Source organism: Antechinus flavipes, chromosome 4, assembly GCF_016432865.1.
Source record: "Antechinus flavipes isolate AdamAnt ecotype Samford, QLD, Australia chromosome 4, AdamAnt_v2, whole genome shotgun sequence".
Classification (NCBI taxonomy): Eukaryota; Metazoa; Chordata; class Mammalia; order Dasyuromorphia; family Dasyuridae; genus Antechinus; species Antechinus flavipes.
Window position 1 is genome coordinate 65,220,802 of NC_067401.1, and position 20,564 is coordinate 65,241,365.

General features: G+C 31.3%; 1 protein-coding gene across 1 annotated transcript in view; it reads right to left on the reverse strand.

The window, feature by feature from the left end:
• Window positions 1-20,564, reverse strand: part of SLC30A7 (solute carrier family 30 member 7) — an 85,833-nt gene that overhangs the window by 22,987 nt on the left and 42,282 nt on the right. The window contains exons 6-8 of the mRNA XM_051993233.1: window positions 18,621-18,776; window positions 15,170-15,220; window positions 11,433-11,568 (exon numbers count right to left, since the gene is read on the reverse strand). Of these exons, the coding sequence (XP_051849193.1) occupies window positions 11,433-11,568; window positions 15,170-15,220; window positions 18,621-18,776 (343 nt within the window). The remainder of the gene's footprint in view (window positions 1-11,432; window positions 11,569-15,169; window positions 15,221-18,620; window positions 18,777-20,564) is intronic.

Genomic DNA, 20,564 nt, shown 5'->3' on the forward strand with positions numbered 1-20,564 from the left:
AGAGGACTGGCGAGACTTACATGAACTGATGCTAAGTGAAATGAGCAGAACTAGGAGATCATTATACACTTCGACAACGATATTGTATGAGGATGTATTCTGATGGAAGTGGATTTCTTTGACAAAGAAACCTGAGTTTCAATTGATATGACAGACAGAAGCAGCTACACCCAAAGAAAGAACACTGGGAAACGAATGTGAACTATCTGCATTTTTATTTTTCTTCCCGGGTTATTTATACCTTCTGAATCCAATTCTCCCTGTGCAACAAGAGAACTGTTCGGTTCTGCAAACATATATTGTATCTAGGATATACTGCAACATATCCAACATATATAGGACTGCTTGCCATCTAGGGGAGGGGGTGGAGGGAGGGAGGGGAAAAATCAGAACAGAAATGAGTGCAAGGGATAATGTTGTAAAAAAAATTACCCTGGCATGGATTCTGTCAATATAAAGTAATTATTAAATAAAAATTAAAAAAAAAAAAAAAAGAAGCTGGCAACAGATAGGAAATGAAGTTGAGCTTGAGGGCCTGGGACAGCACTACTGCCTTTTACAGCATTAGAGAAGGCAGGAGGAAAGAGAATGAATTCTGTTTTGAACATATTGAGTTTAAGATGGCTATGGCTCTCCAGACTGAGATGTCTGAAAGAAGTCCAAGATCAAATGAGGAGTTAGGGCAGGCTAAGCAGACACTGGATATACTCCTAGTAAATATATATATATATATATATATGTGTGTGTGTGTGTGTGTGTGTGTGTGTGTGTGTGTGTGTGTGTGTATTTAGTGAAAATTTTATTAGAATTTGAGAATTTCAGAGTTGAAAGGGACCCCGAACTCATCTAGTATAACCAATACGTGAAAATGAATTCCTTCTAAAATATACTTTACTAAGTGGATATCTAGCTATATTGTTTGAAGATTCTCGTGGAGGGGCAAGGGTAGAGAAAGGTCATTCATTATCTCACAAGGCAATCCATTCCATTTTTGAAAATCTAACTACCAGAAGTTCTTCTATAAACCTAATGCTCTGTTATTTGGAGTCAAAGAATAAATCTATTCCCTCTCCTATTGGTCAGCACTCCCAATATTGAAGATAATAATCTCATCTCCCCCATGCCTCCTCTTCATCAAGTTAAAAAACCCTAGTTCCTTCAACTGATCCTCCTAATATAATCTCAAGGTCCTTCACAACAGTTATCCTATACTGGTCATTCTCTAACTTATCAAGGTGAATAGTTACTAGCCTGGAGAAAAGTTAGATTCCTATTTGCCTTACTCCTAGGCACTAGGACTTTCAAAGAATTTCATTGTTGGAAGGGACCTCAGTAGACATCTAATGGAACCCATTCTGGAAAAAGAATACTCATTACAACATACCTAATAACTGGTCATCTAATCACTGCTGGAAGAACTTCAGCGAGAATGAGTTCACCACCTCACCATGTTATTCATTCTGCTCTGAGATAGCTTCAATTGGAAAAAACTCTCTGACATCAAATCTCAAATGTGCTTCTTTGCAACTTCTAACCATTTTTATAAGGTTCTGTTCTTTGGTGCCAAACAGAACACATATAATCTCACTTTCCCACGACAGCCTTTGAAATACCTGAAGAATACATTTCCCTCACCCAGGTCTGCTCTAGGCTAACTGTTCTTAGTTCCTTCAAAGAACCCTCCTATAACAAGGATCAAAAGGTATTTCACTATTTTGGTTACCAATCATTCAACTCCAGATTATCTTTGCCCTTACTTAGAACTGAACTGAACATTCTGGAACTGTCTGACTGTGGCTAAGACTATATTATGACTACTATCTTTTATAAGCCTAAAATTCAAATTAGCCTTTTGGCTGCCCTTTCACACACTGAACTTGGAATCCACTAAATTCATGTTGTTTTCTTTTCACATGAATTGGTCTCAAAATATGGCTTCTTCATCTTGTTTTTATGAAAACTGGTTTCTTTAAACCAACTATAAGATTTTACATTTATTTCTACTAAATTATTTCTGATTAGATTCAACCCAGTGCTATAGTTTGTCAAGATTTTTTTGGATCATGACTCTCTCATCCAGTACATTACCTATCCATCCTAACTCAGTGTTATCTGCAGATTTAATGAGGGTGTCATCTATCATTGATCTAAATGACTAATAATAGAAACACAAATAGAGATCCCCAGGACACATCATAACAAATTTACTTCTAGGATGATATTATAAGGACTAGACTATCTAAATATATATAGCCTAACCCACACATCTCCATCTTTTACATAACAACAAGAGATACTTCATTAAATGTTTTGCTAAAATCTAGGCAAACTATAATAACAACATTCCTCTAATCTATCAGTTTAGTCACTATATATATATATATATATATATACACACACATATATATGTGTATATATATGTATATATATATATTTTTAAAGGAAACAAAATTAATTTGTCCTGACAGGTTCTTGATGAAACCATGCTAGTTCTGTGTGATCCCTAGTTTCTTTTCCATATGTTCATCAATCATCTTTTTAATGTGTTTTAAAATTTTGCTGGAAATCAAAATCATTGGCATAAGGTTTATAAACTCTATTAACTTCTCTTTTGCCCTTCTTTACTCCTATAGAATTTTTCCCATTTCCTATTATCTTTTATATATCACTGGTAATAATATCGATATTCTTTCCTGGACAAAAGTCAGTCTCGTTGCAAAAGAAAACAAAAGCAAAATTAAAATTAAGCAACACTGTCTCCTTTCTGATGTTAATTATCATACAATCTACCCCGATCAGCAGTTCTATTTCTTCTTTGATCCTTCTCTTTCTTCCATCATAAGTATAGAAATCGTTCTTCTCCTTAGCTTTTCTTTATAGTCTTAGGTCATAAATTTTTATCACTATTCTTATGAGAATGTGACATGTTTTATATTCATCCTTTTGACTGAATTCATTTTTTGTATTTTTAAAAAATCTAATTTGGTAAGATAGTTCTCTGTACAATGACAACCATGTCGTCGGAGAACTTGTTTTTCTCTTTTCTCTTAGAGAACTGTATTTTTCTAAAATATTAGAATATTGCATTGTAGCTTCTAAATTTTACATAAAATTTCATCAGCTTTTTGGAGAGAGTAATATTATAAACTTCATTCATAATAATATTATAGTTCACTAAAAACCCTATATATTTTGCCAAATTTGAGATTTTTGCATTAGGTATCCTTCCCTGAAAATTTTATCTTTTGTCATCTATGTTCTTATCAAAGTTATTGGTGAAAACTACTAAACACTGTTTTAATTTATAGCTGAAAATACACTACGCATTAATCATTAAGAAAACTATTAAAATATAATTAAATATTAATTTAAAAAAAAGAACACTCTAAAACCACATTACAATCAAAAGATGCAGAAAAAGCTTTTGACAAAATACACCACACATTTCTGTCAAAACAACACAAAACATTAGTAGAGTGAAGAATAAATGAACCTCTGGGGTGAACTCAATGTTCAAGGGATGAGTAGTACCTCAAGTGTAAGGACTGCCAAATCTTTTTTAGGATTGATTTCTACTTTTGGTGTCAAAATCTACCACCCACTTCTTATCTCTGAGTCCAAGAAACTGCAATGAATGCAGAACCACATCCCAGTAAACCATTTTGGCAGAAGGACTAAACCAGGTTGAGGGTAATTGGATGACCTCAAATCCATTACTGGGATGGGGAAATTGCAGGGCTTCTTCTCCTGCCCCCAGAGTGTCAATATCAGCTGAGTTAATACAAAAATGACAATACTACCTAAATATACTTATTTAATGCCATACCAATCAAACTAACAAAAGACTGATTTATGTAAATAGAAAAATAATAATAAAATTCATCTGAAAGAATAAAACTTCAACTTTTTCTGGGAAAATCATGAAAAATAGTGGAAAGAAATAAGGCTGGACATTACCAGATCTCAAACTATATCACAAAGTAGTCACCATAAAAAAAAATTGGTACTAGTTTTTAAAAATGGAGATGTCAACCATTGGAATACATTAGATAAGTATACAATATACCAAAGCAAACAAACATAGTATCTCATTATTTGATAAACCCCAAAACTCCAGTTACTTCACTATTTAAGGAAGACTTTGGGGAAAACTAGAAGGAAGTATAGTAGAAATTAGTTTCCCATGATGCTCAATTTTATATATAACATGTCTTACATCAAGGAATAAGTAAATAAAGAAATGACTATTATGTGTCAAGCAATGAGCTAAGAATAAAGGGTTACAAAGAAGAGCAAAAGAAGAAAAAAGGACAACAAACAATTTTGATGCCAAAATCCATTAACATATTGAATTACTGGGAAGGATGTTGCCCCTATTTCCCTCCAATGAATTAAGATATCCATAGATGACAATATATTTTGAATGTAAACCACAAAGGAAATTACGTTAGGCAACACCCAAAACCATTCTGAAAAGTCACTATACTATACTTCCTAACTTCAAAACTTTAACAGTTTGGATATATGTTATTTGATAGAAAAAAATACTTATATTATATTTAGATTGATAAAAAATGTTAAGTTATATACTTGGATTATTCAGACCATGAATTATCTAGTCCCAAATGCTCAATTAACTACATTCACTTTTAAACATAAATGAAAAACTAAGGTTATTATAACTTTTTGTATTATTCATATTATTCATATTCACTTTACTCCTTTTTCATCTTTAAAGTAGTCAATAACCAACCACTTCTGGAATCAGCATCTTTATATCTCTCTAAAGTTAGAGGCTTCCTCCCCAACAAAAAATCCAGAAACAAAAAAGCCACTTAAAATCCTTACTGACAAAATGTTATGAATATATTTCTTTCCTTTAAAAAAAAGTAAAATGATTTTCTATTAGTTGTAAGAATTTTCCTTTAAGATACTCATAACGATGTTTGACAAAACCCTACACATGTTGCAAGATGGCAATCTGCTCTAAACTGATTTTTTTTAATTCCCTCAAATGTTTCAGAAATACCACATCAGTAACAAGTCTCATTTCCGCATACTGCATCTAATCTCTTATTTTCCATCACATAGGTGTCCCTGTTATTAGCATGCATCAAAAACAATACATAAGTCTATTTTAAAAGTATCAGCTCTATAAGGAAAAGAACAGTAAAATTACAATAAGCTTTAATAGCTTTCCCATCTGGCAGAACAAATTCTGAATTAACACTTTGGGCACATCAATTACCTAAAAAAAAAAAAAAAGAATAAAACTAAAGCCCCAAACACTAACATCTATCTTGACAGGAAAAGCAGGTTTTCAACATCTCTGAAAATACTGACAAAACCAATGTAGCATTTATTAAGTGTCCACTACCTGCATGGTAGGTTTGGCATTCTCATCCTAAAAGACACAATTCATTATAAATTGCAATTTATTAGCTTATATAAAACATGTAGATAAATAGCTGTAATCTGAATTACAAAATCACAGAGTTAGAAAGAACTTCAGAAAACAACGAGAATAGGACATATGATAACTTTTTCTACAACTTGACCAATAAGTGTTCGTTCGGTCTTTACTTGCAGCAAAGGGAGAGGCCAATACCCCAAAGTCAGTCTACAAATAATCTTTTCCTTCATAAATTAGCCCCTTAGAAAATTACAAGTTTATTCTGGGAGGATGGCCAAACCAAATGTCATAATCAATGCGAATTAAGAAAAATCCATCCTAGCTACTGGATCTGGGAAGTTTCACAGAGAGGTAGTAGCACTTGAGTTTTCTTGGTAACTTGGTAAAGATAAGTTTTCAATAAGACAGAGAGAAGGAATGGAATGGGAGTTCAATCCATGTACTGGAAGTAGTATAAGCAAAGCAAGATGGGAGACAGGAGAATGAGGTTGGAGTACTGCATATAATCCAGCATGGCTATAATGTGGAATATATGAAGGGGAATACGGTAAGGCAAAGCTAGAAATACAAGGTATAGGGAAATCATAAAAGACTTTGAATTCTGGGCCAAGGATATGATACTTTTTTGAGGGATTACACAATGGATAGTACTAAAGTTTGGGGAGCAGAAGAATGATATAATATGACATAACATAATACAATATAACATTTTACATATATGCATGTAAATATATTATATATAAGACCTATGCATAAGAAAAATTACTCTAATAGTAATACAGAAAATAGATGATAAAAGAGGCTTTGTGACAAGGTCTTGGCATTATTGAAAGAGTTGACTATTAAAACAAGCCTGAGTGAAGAGGGAAGAGAAGCCAGAATAACATTAGGATGGCTTGGTGAAATAAGGAGGAAGCATGAAACCAGAAAGCAGGTTTAGGGGAAGTGAGGGTATAGGGCAGGTACAAGACTAGCAGATTATGATCAAAGAGGGCAATTTCAGAATTTAAGACCTTGGAAATTAAATAATTTCAAGTGATGGGATCATTGGTAGTTAACTGATTGATACAGTTTAATTCGAAGTCTAAGTCCTTCACAACATACTGCAGGAGATGGGATAGAAAGAAGATTAAGCTGCATCTTAATGAGAAAGTAAAAGAATGTCCTAGAGATGGCAGGTAATAAGAGTTACCTGAGAGTCACATAATCATATAGGATAACTTACAAGAAATGTTGGTGAATGACAGCAGCAAAGGGAATGAAGTAGAAATATGGAACAAGGATCAACAGAAATTGTGCTTCCTGATCTTAAGAGTTTAAGGGAATAGGAAAAAAAAGGATATCCTTACAAGTTTGGATTATCAGAGATATCAAGTTCCAGTTAATTAGAAGTTAAACGAGATAAAGAAAGAATCAAAGACAAATTTTAAAAAATGCAAGTGTTCACTTACATATAAATAAGTGGAATGATTGTTAGCAACAAAATACATTTCCTATGCCCAAAGATCTATAAAATTGCATATTTGTTGATCTAGTAATACCAGTGCTAGGTCCGTAATCCAAAGAGATCATTAAAAAAGGAGAAAAGATCCACATGTACAAAAATATTTATAGCAGTTCTTTTTATGGTAGTATAGAATTAGAAACTGAAGGGATGCTAATCAACTGGAGAATGACCAAAGAAGTTATGGTATATGAATGTAATGGAAGACAGATGAGCGACTGGATTTCAGAAAAACCTGAACTTACGTGAACTGATGCTGAGTGAAATGAGCAAAACCAGCAGAACATTGTATACAGTAACAGCAATACAGTGCAATGATCAACTATGATAAACTGAGCTATTCTCAGCAATACAATGATTATAAGACAATTTCAAAAAGACTACTGATGGAAAATGATATCCACATCCAGAGAAAGAACTATGGAGTCTAAATGCAGATAGAGGCATACTATTTTCATTTTTGTTTTATTTTGTTTTTTTCTTTCTCATGGTTTTCCATTTTCCCCCCACAAAATGACTATGTGGAAATATGTTTAACATGATTGTACATATATAACCAATATCTCCTTCTCTTTGGAGGAGAGAGGGAAAGGGGGAGAAAAATTTGGGGTTCAACACCATATTAAGATGAATGTTGGAAACTATCTTCACATATAATTGGGGAAAAATAAAAATTTAAATTAAAAAATAAAAAAAATCTACATAGATTATATTTCTATAAGGTTTTATGTAATCAGTTTCTTTAATGATAACCAGAATAAGCTAAATATTGTTAGTAATTAAATATTAAAACAACGCTAACAAATGAAAAAAATAAAGTAAACTAGTAAAGAAACAGCCAGATAGATAACCCAGGTACCATCCTAGTTCCAGCACTTATCATCTCTCACCTGGAAAATCACAACTGCTTCTAATTGTCTACCTGTTTCCAGTCCATTCTCCATAAAGCTGCCAAGTGATATTTCTAAAGCAGCATCCTTTTTTTTTTTTAATTAATAACTTTTTATTGACAGAATCCATGCCAGGATAATTTTTTACAGCATTATCCCTTGCACTCACTTCTTTTCCAATTTTTCCCTTCTCTCCCTCCACCCTCTCCCCCAGATGGCAAGCAGTCCTTTACATGTTAAATAGGTTACAGTATATCCTAGATACAATATATGTGTGCAGAACCTAACAGTTCTCTTGTTGCACAGGGAGAATTGGATTCAGAAGATATAAATAACCCGGGAAGAAAAACAAAAATGCAAGCAGTTTATATTCATTTCCCAGTGTTCTTTCTCTGGGTGTAGCTGCTTCTGTCCATCCTTGATCAATTGAAACTGAATTAGCTCTCTTTATCGAAGAGATCCACTTCCATCAGAATACATCCTCAAACAGTATCGTTGTTGCGGTATATAATGATCTCCTGGTTCTGCTCATTTCACTTAACATCAGTTCATGTAAGTCTCGCCAGTCCTCTCTGTATTCATCCTGCTGGTCATTTCTTACAGAACAATAATATTCTATAACTTTCATATACCACAATTTACTCAACTATTGTCCAATTGATGGGCATCCATTCATTTTTCAGCTTCTAGCCACTACAAACAGGGCTGCCACAAACATTTTGGCACATACAGGTCCCTTTCCCTTCTTTAGTATCTCTTTGGGGTATAAGCCCAGTAGGAACACTGCTGGATCAAAGGATATGCACAGTTTGATAACTTTTTGAGCATAGTTTAAAGCAGCATCCTTAAAGCATTAATTCAGTTGCCATCTCCTATACAAAGTCATTTCTTTCTCCCAGGATATATTTTAGATTTACATTACCTACACCTTGTATTCAATTTCTTTATACACATTATATTGTTTTTTCTCAACAAAATCTAAGATCTTGAAAAAATCATTTTAGATTTTTATCTTTATCTTCCTAAAGTCTCACATAGTTGCGTGATACACAGCAGGCACTTAAGAAATGTCTTACATTAACTAAAAATATTAAATCAATTTAAATGTTTCCAACAATTTAATATTAACCCCTTTTGAGTATTCTATATGTTTCTGTCAAAGTAGTTTACTAGCTATATTCTCTAAAATTGGTATGCCATCTTCCACTTCTAGCAGGAGTCCAGCAGTCTTATATCCTTTCTTTTACATTCTACTTTTCAGAATCTTCTTTTTTTCAGGATTCAGTTCAAGTGCCACCAACCCAGGAAGGTCATCCCTGATGCCACAAATGAAAATGTTCTCTCAACATTTCTCAAACAGCTCTCCAACAATCTGGACTAGATTCATCATGTGCCCACAACACATTCTGCCTTTACTTAATTTATCTATTAACATGTTCTATTCTCCATCTCTGGTAGAATATAAGGCCTTGAGGACAGGAACTATTGTTCTTTGTCACTGAATCCTCAGCACCTACAACAATGCCCTGCACATAGTAGATGCTTAATAGATGTTAATTGGATTAAAAGTTTTTCAAAAGAACATCATGGAATACATATTAATAACCAATAAAGAAAATACAATTTATGGAAAATGAACTTCAACTTCTTTTGCAATAGGATTGTTATTAAAAGCAAGCCTTTCTGACATGACATAGTTATTTGTATCTGGGCTTAAACAGATTTAATCAAATCTAAACTAAATTTGATTCTATAAAAAATTCAAAGCGGTTTTGTTTTTTTCATCAGAGAAAAAGATTAGGAGATGAAGGTTCTTACTCAGAAATGAAGGAAATCAAAATTGGAATTTCTCATTGCCATATGTATTTCAGCAATTTCAGTAAATAGAGAATTAAGATGGAAGTAATCACATGACTCTATACACTTCATAACAACAACCTCTACACATCTAAAAAGTGTCATCTATCCAAATTATAAAAATTTATATTGTATGCATGCATATATACATATATTTAAATTTATGAAAAATGGAAAACTTATTACATTTATTCCACTCTTCAATTTCAAAGCTAATATATTTTTCCTCCATTAAATTTAAATTATTTAGAATATGAAGTAAAAATAGAAAAGGTATATTCTCATTCAAATTTTTTAAGTAGTCAGTGTTATAATAAATAATATTATTTTTTCTCTTCCCAGATCACTTCAATATAAGAAAGTACCTGCTATTTAAAATTCATTATTATATACTTACATTCAGCTCTTATATTCTGCCTATTTAATACTATCTTTCTAAAAAATGTAGACTTTTTAAAAAAATGACTTGCCAGGGTTACAAAGCTAGTAAGTACTCAAAGCCAGATTTAAACTCCAGTCCTCCCGATTCCAAGGCTGGCACTCTATCCACTGCACCACTCAGATGCCCTGTAATTTATACTTCTTAAAAAGCAATTTCAGCTCTTGTTATGAAGAAAAAATATTTCGATGACAATATCATGAATGAGAATAACATTTATATGAGACAAAAAGGCAAAAAATAGGGAAATGTATAACATGTAAAAATATGATAATCCAAAAAAAAAGGGTACATGGCAACAAATTATTCAAAAGAAAAAACTATGAGTCAAATGTACTTAATACCATGAATCAAGTATATCTAATGATATGCTAAGCTTAAAAATAATTAAACTATAGTGCAGTCAGTAGTTTTAAGAATCATCTTTAATGACAGAGTACCATATATATATATATATATATGTGTGTGTGTGTGTGTGTGTGTGTGTATATGTATGTATACACATACATACATATACATATATACACATTTTTTTTTTTTTTTTTTTTGCTAAGGCAATCAGGATTAAGTGACTTGCCCAGGGTCACACAGCTAGAAAGTGTTAAGTGTCTGAGTCCAAATTTGAACTCAGATCCTCCTGACTTCAGGACTAGTGCTCTATCTACTATAACAACTAGTTACCCCCCTTCAATATTTAATAGTGATTGAGGTTTTTAATCTGGAATTCAACTCTGGGGGCCCATGAACTTGACTGGGGAAAAAAATTAAGTCCTATTTTCACTAACTTTTGATTTCTTTTGTAATATTACATAATTTAGTTTATATATTATAAGAAAATTGTATGTTAAGAAGGGATTCCTAGGTTTCACCAGACTGCCAAAGAGGTTGTTGCACACACACACACACACACACACACACACACACACAAAACTTCTGCCTTAAATTTGAGGATGGACTTTTACGTATTTTAGACATTCTATTAGTTTCCTGTTATCACATAAACCTACATACCTCCCATTTGTAATGCCCTGCTAATCTCTTGATGAATTAAATAAAATGACAACCACAAATTTAAGTTAACAGAAGAAATTAAACAATATCCCTCCTTCCAACAAGAAATAAGTGGCTAAAACAGACTAGAACAAAACAGACAAATAAAAAAATAAAAAGAATTGATGGAGAAAATGGTTAAAGACTAAAAGAAAACAAACTCAGTAGCTCACATATTAGGGCTAAGATTGAAATGCTCTGTTGGAAGTCTTTCTCCTCTCCCCTCCTCCCCCTCCACACACACACATTTCCTTTTGAGAACATAGGACAAACACTTACCTTACAACTATAAGTATGGCAATAAGGATTGAACAAATGGGATCTGCTATCATCAGACCAAAGTTTTGCATCATGATGGCAGATGCAATTACACCAACACTTCCTAATGTGTCTGCTAGAATGTGTAAAAATACACCTACAAGAAAGCATAATTAGAATCAAATTAATATTTTGAAAATTAAAAAAGTAACAAAACTAATGGATTTTTATCAAAATCAAGTCTTCTAAAGAAAGCTACAAAACACTCAAGTGGCTACATAATATCTATCTGTTTCTCTTAGTGTCTTTCAGAGTATTCTTGGGGAGGCTTTTATTTATTCTGTCTGAAAAAAAAACTAAACAAAAATCACATTAAAATATTTCAAAATGGTAAATAAAAAATCATTACTAGATAAATAAATTATTTTAAAATAAAATAAGTAATTCATTGCTAAAAAAAAAAAAGATTGTTTTTACTTGACTAAATCAGTCGGAAATTTTGATATCTGTAAGTCAAAGTTATTTTGATAAGCTTACATAATAATCTAATTTTCAATACTTATTTTTAAAAAAACCTTCTACAAATTTCTGTATGTGTTTAAAATGTAATATAATTCCTTTATAAAAATTCATTATGCTGTAAGTCCATCCCAAAAAAGAAAATCGAATATGCTTTAAAAGTCAATGTTAAGTATAATGCCCCCCCAAAAATGGGTACACAGAGCCCTCTGCTGGTAAATTAACATATAAACCTTAATGACAACTACTTCTGCCATATAATTTTCCTTATCTTGAAATGGGGGTCCTATAGAAATTATATTAGAGTTTCTTACACTTAAAGTTATCAATTCAGCTTAAGCTCAATAATATGGGTTTAAGTTTCATATTTATAAGATGCAGCCATGTTTGAGTTATTTTAAAAAACTTTAAAATTTAAGCCTTCTATTTGCCAATGAATAAATGAAATGACCAAAAAACTTTTAGCAAATCTAAGAACTAAGTTTAAAATATAGTTCTGCCACAGTTCCATCATGATATTTTTAACTTAAATTTAAAATAATACAACAACTTTTTTTCACTTTTTTTTTGAATATGATATTCTGGCAAACAATGAAAGCAATGAACAGGTTAAAGATAAACCAGATTTTATTTCACTGCAAAATATAATCATCAAAAGATACTCTAACTCTTTGCATGTGACATACATAAGCTCATTACATTATTGGTAAAAAAAATATGGTAAATATAATGCCATCTACCATTATGGAAAATATAATGCCAACTTCATCTGGACCTTATAGATGATTTATATTTTCAATAATTTTTCAAATCACCTCACTGGTTAAAAACTACTACAAAATAATGTTATTTGTCCATTTTATGAATACTTGGGGGCGGGGCGTTGTTTTGTTTTGTTTTTACTGTTCAACAGACAAAAACTATAGAAGAATTACAATGAATTTTAATTACTGAAATAAAGATTTAATTGCCTGAATAAAATGACAAAACACTAGACAAACCTAAATATAGAAATTCTATAGAAATATATAAATTTTTTTTCTGCTCAAGTAGAATTTATTCCAAACAATACATGATACAATCAATAAATAGAAATCCTTGATTTGGGTTTCCATAAAGATATGCCTATTAAAAATGGATTTCTATATGACTACTTCAAAGGAGTTAAAGAGAAAAATGTTGCATAATAAAGACTATGCAAGATCCAAAATGTTTTTAAAGAAAATATTTTAGAGTTTCTTTAACATACTTAGTTCAGACAGTAAAGAATTAAAGATGTCAACCAAATATGGTTAGGATAGCTATATCGGATTAAAATCAGATCTTTTGAATGACATAGAAGAGAACCACAGAAAACATACCACAGTGGTTTAGAGGTTCCCAAACCACAATGATTTGTATTCTTAGACCACTATATATGTTTAGTGGATATTTTGAAAATTGAAACTAGTCTAGTAGGCATTATTGGGGGGGGAGAGGGAGGAGACCCGGAATCTTTAATTGGAAAACTTCTGAATAAACCATATAAGTCATTCCCTTGAATGATATATATATATATATATACACACACACACACACATATATATATATATTTTAACATGTCAGAATTATACAACCTTTTGTAAGTTTCTAAATTCCATTTAAGAAAGGGAAAAAACACGGGGGAAATCAATCATATTCAATCTGTATACAGTATTTCAAACTTCACTTGTTGAAATTTTACCTTAAAACCTAGAAAATCAATAAGCATATTGAAAATGCTCTATATATTTTTTTAAAATGAAATTAAGTTTTTGTAATAAATATGTAAACTGTGATCTTTGTAGATTACCCAAATCAAGTTACAGGTTATCCCTGTAATTCAGGTTCTATACTTCTGAGCCATCTCAGACTACCTGCCAATTAGTGCATACCTGGAAAATACAGGTCAATTGCGGTATTAAATTTAGAATAATAATAATAGTAAAATTTGTTTGAAATCCACCACCACCCTAATCAAAAAGTGAGTTACCAAGGTAAAATAAATTATTAGCAAATATAAAGTAAATTTGACTTTGTGTAACAAATATGCATCATTCATTACAAGATATTTCAGCAAAAGTTCTTTTATACTAATTCTACATACCTCTGTAACGGTGCACCGGATAAAAAACTTATTAAGTTTCCTAAAAATAAACTGCAACTATAAATTGCCAGATGCAAGAGAGAAGTTTAATGTGAGGGTTAATTCTAGAATTTTGTGGAGAGAATGAGAAGGAAAAGTATAATAAAAATGAGGCTGATTTGGTGTCAGAAGGAATTGATTAAGTAAGGTAAAAAAAGTATAGAAGTATGGAACCATGATTAAAGATGAATAATGATGGAGAACAGATATTACATATTAGTACATGCTCCCAAACGGAAAGTTAGCATAGTTTCTTGAACCATAACTTATTATGATCAATAAAAGTTTTATAATGTATTTCTGAAAAGGCCTCACATTAAAGTGCATACAATTTTGTACTTATTATTTTGAAGGACAGGTAATCTATGAATAATACTTTTATTTCATTTTGTAAAAATTAGGTACACCCTAAAATTGTAAATAAAAATTATTTCAATATTAATAGTATATATAAAGAGAACACTTTCAAATTTGTCAAATGCTTTACACATATTATCTCATTTGGTTTTCCTAATAATCCTGGGAGGTAGGTGCTACTATTATTACTATATCATAGATAAGAAAGAAGAGTGTGAGAAAGCTTAAGTAACTTGTCAGAGGTCACACAACTAACACATGAGAGAGGCAGAATTTGAATTCAGGTCTTTCTAACTCAAAATCCAATAATGAACAGAGTAAGCTATACAGCTACTTCTAGACATTACATTACCACTCAGCTATATTTCTCAGCAATTATCATAACTGTAGATATTAATCAAATGACCATATTGTTTAAAATATTTGAAGAAATGGTGTTTTTGAATATTGAACTGAAATGACGGCAGTGACTATCAAAAGCATATTTGCTAAATTATTCAATAAAGCTACATAATTAGAAGCATAATACATAGAATGTATAGAACCTTAAAACTAAAAGGGAACCCAACCTCCTCATTTTACAACTACTTTTTAAAAAGTTTAGAATTTTGTCAATACAAATAATGTTGTTAGTTTTCCATGAAAGATTAACAACAGATTATATTACTATATAAAAAATTAAGAGAAAAACTGAAAAACAAGTACAAATTTCTCCTACCTTGTAAGATCTGTCTGCTGGGTCCTGTTGTTCCTTTAATTGAGGAACCATCTGTAAAGAATTTTTGTCAAGTTAACATGGAATATTTTTTTTCCCCATTTAAACTGATTCCGAAATGAAACTAACTAATTTTCATTCTGATACATCTATAAAATTTAACATCATTTTGTAGATTTGCAAATTAATTTTAATATTTCCATTACTAAAAATAATAATCTTGATTAGTCTAGAGATAAATACAAAGGCAATGTCAATTTGTATGAAGGATGCAGAATAGATTTTTTTCAAAATTTTTCAGACATTTAGCAAAATAACACTGTTGTAAAAATTCATTAATCAAGCAAGGGAGAGAACCACCATTATTTTTTTCACTTTTTTTTTCTTTATTAAAGCTTTTTATTTTTCAAAACATATGCATGGATAGTTCAACATTAACCCTTGCATAACCTTGTCTTCTAATCCCCGCTTCCTCTCCCAGATGGCAAGTAATCCAATATATGTTAAACTACCATTATTTTTTATTAGAACTTTCAAAGAAATTTGGTGAATGGCTACCTAAAAACATGCAGAAAAATATACAGAAGGAATAGTGTTTTGAAATGGTGGTCAAATTAATTTCAAATCAAATCAGAACCACAATTGCCAATTATTATCAATACCATCGCTAAGCTGAATTTAGAATTAGAGCTACAAGTCTCTATACTTGTACAATTTATGAAGAAGCTTGCTTGAGATTCATAATTGCTGGCCTGAGGTTTTCCAAATGGCAGTTATCTGATATGTCTTGATGCCATTGTTGAAGTGGCAGTTATGAACATGGCATCAAACCAAAATTGCAGTTTTCTATAAAGAAGAGCTACCAGCTTAAGATTTTTTTTTTCTTCATCAGTCTGGAAAAGACAACAGACATGATCTATATGATAGATCTTGCAAATGAGGATACCATTAAAACTAGCTCTTGATCAGTTAAAATGACAGCTCATATTTATATAGCCTTTTACACTCTATTTCTCAGTCACTATATGAAGTAGGCAGTACAAGTTGTCTCATGTTTACAGACAAGGAACTGAGGCTTAGATATAAAGCTTGCAGAGATGATCCACAAAGCATGCATAACTCCTGCCTGCCACTTCATCATAATCTGAATGTTACTCAATACGTTAAAATCTGTGTTTTCATCACTGTGGACATGACTTCCCCTAATGCAGCACACAACTCTTCCAAATTATATAAGATAGGCCTTTGTGAGTTGTCTTTGTAATGGATGCCCTCAAGTAATAGTATGTCAAATAGTCTTTGAAGTCAAGATCTTACTTTTGCCCTGCTCAAAAGAATTAGCCTGTTTTAATATATGAACTTTCATTTGTTCAAAGTGCTCTCCTCAAAATATTCCCAGTTCCTCAAGTACTGGTCCAAGGAAGGGTAGGAAGCTGTTACAGAGGCTACATTTTTCCCCCATAAAACAACCTGACTTTTTTTTTTTTAAATCATAATCTGTAAATTTTACAAAGAATATAAATTTCTATCTCTTCCACAGTAGAAGAAAAAAAAAAACTGAGAGATTTGTTCTTTACTGAACAATCTTTTTTTATTTAAATTTTAAAACCTAAATTAAAAAGGACAGTTATATAATAACACTTTCCTTTGAAATAGTAACGAACTTGAACCAGTGCTAAACAAGGACACTAAACTCTAAAATTCAACAAAGACAATTAAGAACAACAGTGCATTCCCTGAACAATCTCTGTCCAAATGTGAATCTTAAGATCTTTTAACAATGTTGGAGTTGCCTAAAATGCTGCTTGATCAAAATAAATATACAAATAAATAAATGGCATGCTCCATACAATGTTACCAAAGGAACTATAAGGTAAAAAGCAAGTTACTGCAAATAGCAAGGGATTTATTTTGGGGGTTGGGGTGGGGGTGGGAGGGAAGTGTTTGTTTTTGAAAAACATGTTGTATATCCAGCTGTCACAAAAATATCACAAAAATGTCAAGCTTTAAAAGGCATTAAGATTTTTGGATCATCCTGTGTAACAAAACCCAGAAGATTAAAATAACATCAGTTGAAAATTCATTTTTAATGTTAAGAGAAGAGATTGCTAATTATACACTAACAAAAAGTCACATCTGATTGTTAGATATAGAAACCACTCAGTTCCTTAGTTCATTAAAAAAAATTTTTTTTTTTAAATCCCCTCACTTAATTAACATTCTACTCTGGGACATCCAGGACCACTATGGCATGGAAATAACCTTCAAAGCTCAAAGGCCACATCAACAAGTCACAAACTCATGCAGCCAAGCTAGAGTGTTTTAAGGAAGTAAAATCTCAGCAACAAATTCTGTAACTCTTACCTAAGTAATCTAGTTAAATTCAGAAAGGCTCGATCCTCAGATGGATACCACATCAGTATTTTTGGTCAAAACAACTCATGAAATTACCTACTAAATCATGAAGGTGCTTCCAATTGCATGGGTGGGAAAGACAATGAATTGATTAAATTACTTATCTTTTGTAGTATGAAATAATAATTTTAACATATTTTAAACTAAAAACAAATTCCCATTATTGCAACATGCATCATTTTTAATGTACTAATTTTTTAAGCACCAGAAATGAAGATTCCTTCCCCCTAAAAAAACAAAAACAAAAAAACTGAAAAGTTAAAACTACCTTTCATGTGTTTTTCAGCAATTGCTAAATTATGATAGGAAAGGTTGAAATCAATATGAAATGTATACAAGTATAGTTCTGACTCTTATTTATGATTCTCTTTTAAAATTGATAAATGTAATTATTAAGGTTTCAAGCATCCCCCAAAACAAATGAAATTACTATATTTATCTTGGAAAAACGTTTTGGATTAATATACTACCAAAAATGAAAACTTAATGGCAACTAACAAATTTTTAATTTAAAAATATTTTAATACTTACAAAAAGCATGCTTTCTAAAATACAATAAACAAATTGTTTTCATTTCATAATCAACACACAAACCTTAGAGATCAAGCCAAACTACATTATATCCCCAAATAAATTGCCTTCCAAAGTGAGCTGTTGCATTTAGTTGTAGTTCATAAAAAAAAAATCTACTACAAAATATTAAAGTAAATGTATGTTTCTAAAAATTTTAAATCACTATTGCATTTTTAAAAGTCTGTGTCAAATACTGGCAATTGAAAAAACAAAAATGCATCACATGATTTTACTAAAAACTTAACTATCATTATCACATTTATTTAAATCGCACTATTTTATCACTACCTGCAACTTGAGAAATCAGACCAAATCCTGTGTTTTATGCTACTTTTTTACCTTTGTAAAGGCCAAGTGAGAGACTCTTAGGGAACAAAGCTGACAGCCCATTTGGAAGAGACAATTGATCCTTGTCTTTTACTTGTACTTAAGAGTCTATGTCTGAATGTGCTCATATGGTACTCACCATGACAATCAAAGTGTCCGTGTCCATGATCATGACTATGTGTATCATGTTTTAATTCATGACTATGACCATGGTCTCCATGACCATGGCCATGATCGCCATGTCCATGTCCATGATCAAGTGCACCATTAAAGAGAGAATGACTATGTCCATGCCCTACAAGAAAAAAATAATAATAACGTAGTTTAGAGCAAAGAATGATTAAAAATAGGTTAAAATATAAATTCCACACATTAATACCACTGAGGCATTCCAATAATACAGCCCTAAGATTTCATTGCCATGAATAAAAATAATATAAGTGATGTGGATGCATTTCAAATCATTACTAATAAAGGGAAAATTATGTTTTTCTTAAATAATATTTTTAAAAAATAAAGTAACAGCAAATGTTCCAGAAAAGATAAAATATATGTAAATCTTGGGGGTGATAAATTTAAAGGAGTGAGGGATGTTAAAGGCCAAAAGACCCACCTTCTTATTTTACAAATGAGGAAACAGGCACAGAGAAGGGAGATAAAGTCACTTTGCTGAAGTCAAGAGAGCTAGTGAATGCCAGAGGCAAGAAGCTTTCTGACTCCAAGTTCAGCATTTAATTCACTAAGGTTTTGGCAAAGAATGAGTCAAAATTAGCTGATCTACGTTAGTACTACAAGTACTTTATATTCCAGAGATCTTGCTGTGATAAAGGGCCCCATACTACTCTTAACAGTCCTAGGGAAAAAAATATATTTTAGCAACTTTTCCCATGATAAGACAAAGATCTCACATACATCAAAATGCTCACAGAAAGACTTCTTGTGCTAGCAAAAAAATGGAACCAAGAAGTTGGAGCCTCCAGACTAGGGAATGATTAAACCAAATTGTGGTGCATAAATGAAATGTAATAAAATTACAACATAAGAAATTATCAATATGAAGAACGCATAAAAACATGGAATAACTCATGGACTGAAACAAAGTGAAATAAGTGGAAACAGAAAAACAACATATACAATGGCTACGATAATGTAAATGAGAAAAATAAAACAAAAATGAACACTACATAATTATAATGATCAAAAGCTCCTTCCTTCTCAAAAAGGAAATGAGACAATGCATTTTCCTCTCTCATTTTCAAAAGTAGAGGATTATCAGTATAGAACTTCAGTAGTTTCATTTCCAGAACATTAAATACATAGAGTTTACCATTGGTAAAAGCTTTATTTTCAGAAGTTTCATTAATTAAAGCACTACTTTATAGAATATATTTGTAAATATATATGAATTATAATAATGACAAATATATTTAGTAATATTTGTATTAGATATTAAAAAATTCTAAACATAGAGCATATTAAAAAAATTGAATGTTTACCCTTGATATAAGCTAACAAAATTCAAATAAAACTAATTCAGCACCTCATGAAATAAGATGAAATATTATATCTTAATATGTTATAGTAATCTTAATAGGTAAGAATAAATGTAGGCACACTTAATCTTATCTACAAATGCATATGTACCTTTATGCATATACAAATTTACATATACATCTGTGGGTGCACATGTACTTGTCTTTATTGATTCTTCCCTTTGAAGTTTCTATTCATAGGTGAGGTATAATTGTGCATTGTGTACACTGCTTTACTATACCAAAGATCATTGGGAATAAAAATAAAACAAAGAAAAGCAAAGTCCAATTGTTCCTTAAAGACAACTATCAGGACAACTGTGTTCAAAGAAAAAGAGACATGACTTGATCATACTAAGAAGAACTTAAATTAGGAAAAATATTTTCAATATATAGCACATCACTTGTTTTAATTTTGCTTATTTTATGCATTGTTTTTAGCAGTTACAAATGATAACTTCTAGACTTTTCCAAAAAAAAAAAAAATTAAAATTAAAGTTATGGTCAAGGGGTACTTTAAAGATAAGCAAGTACAATCTCTTCATTTTGTA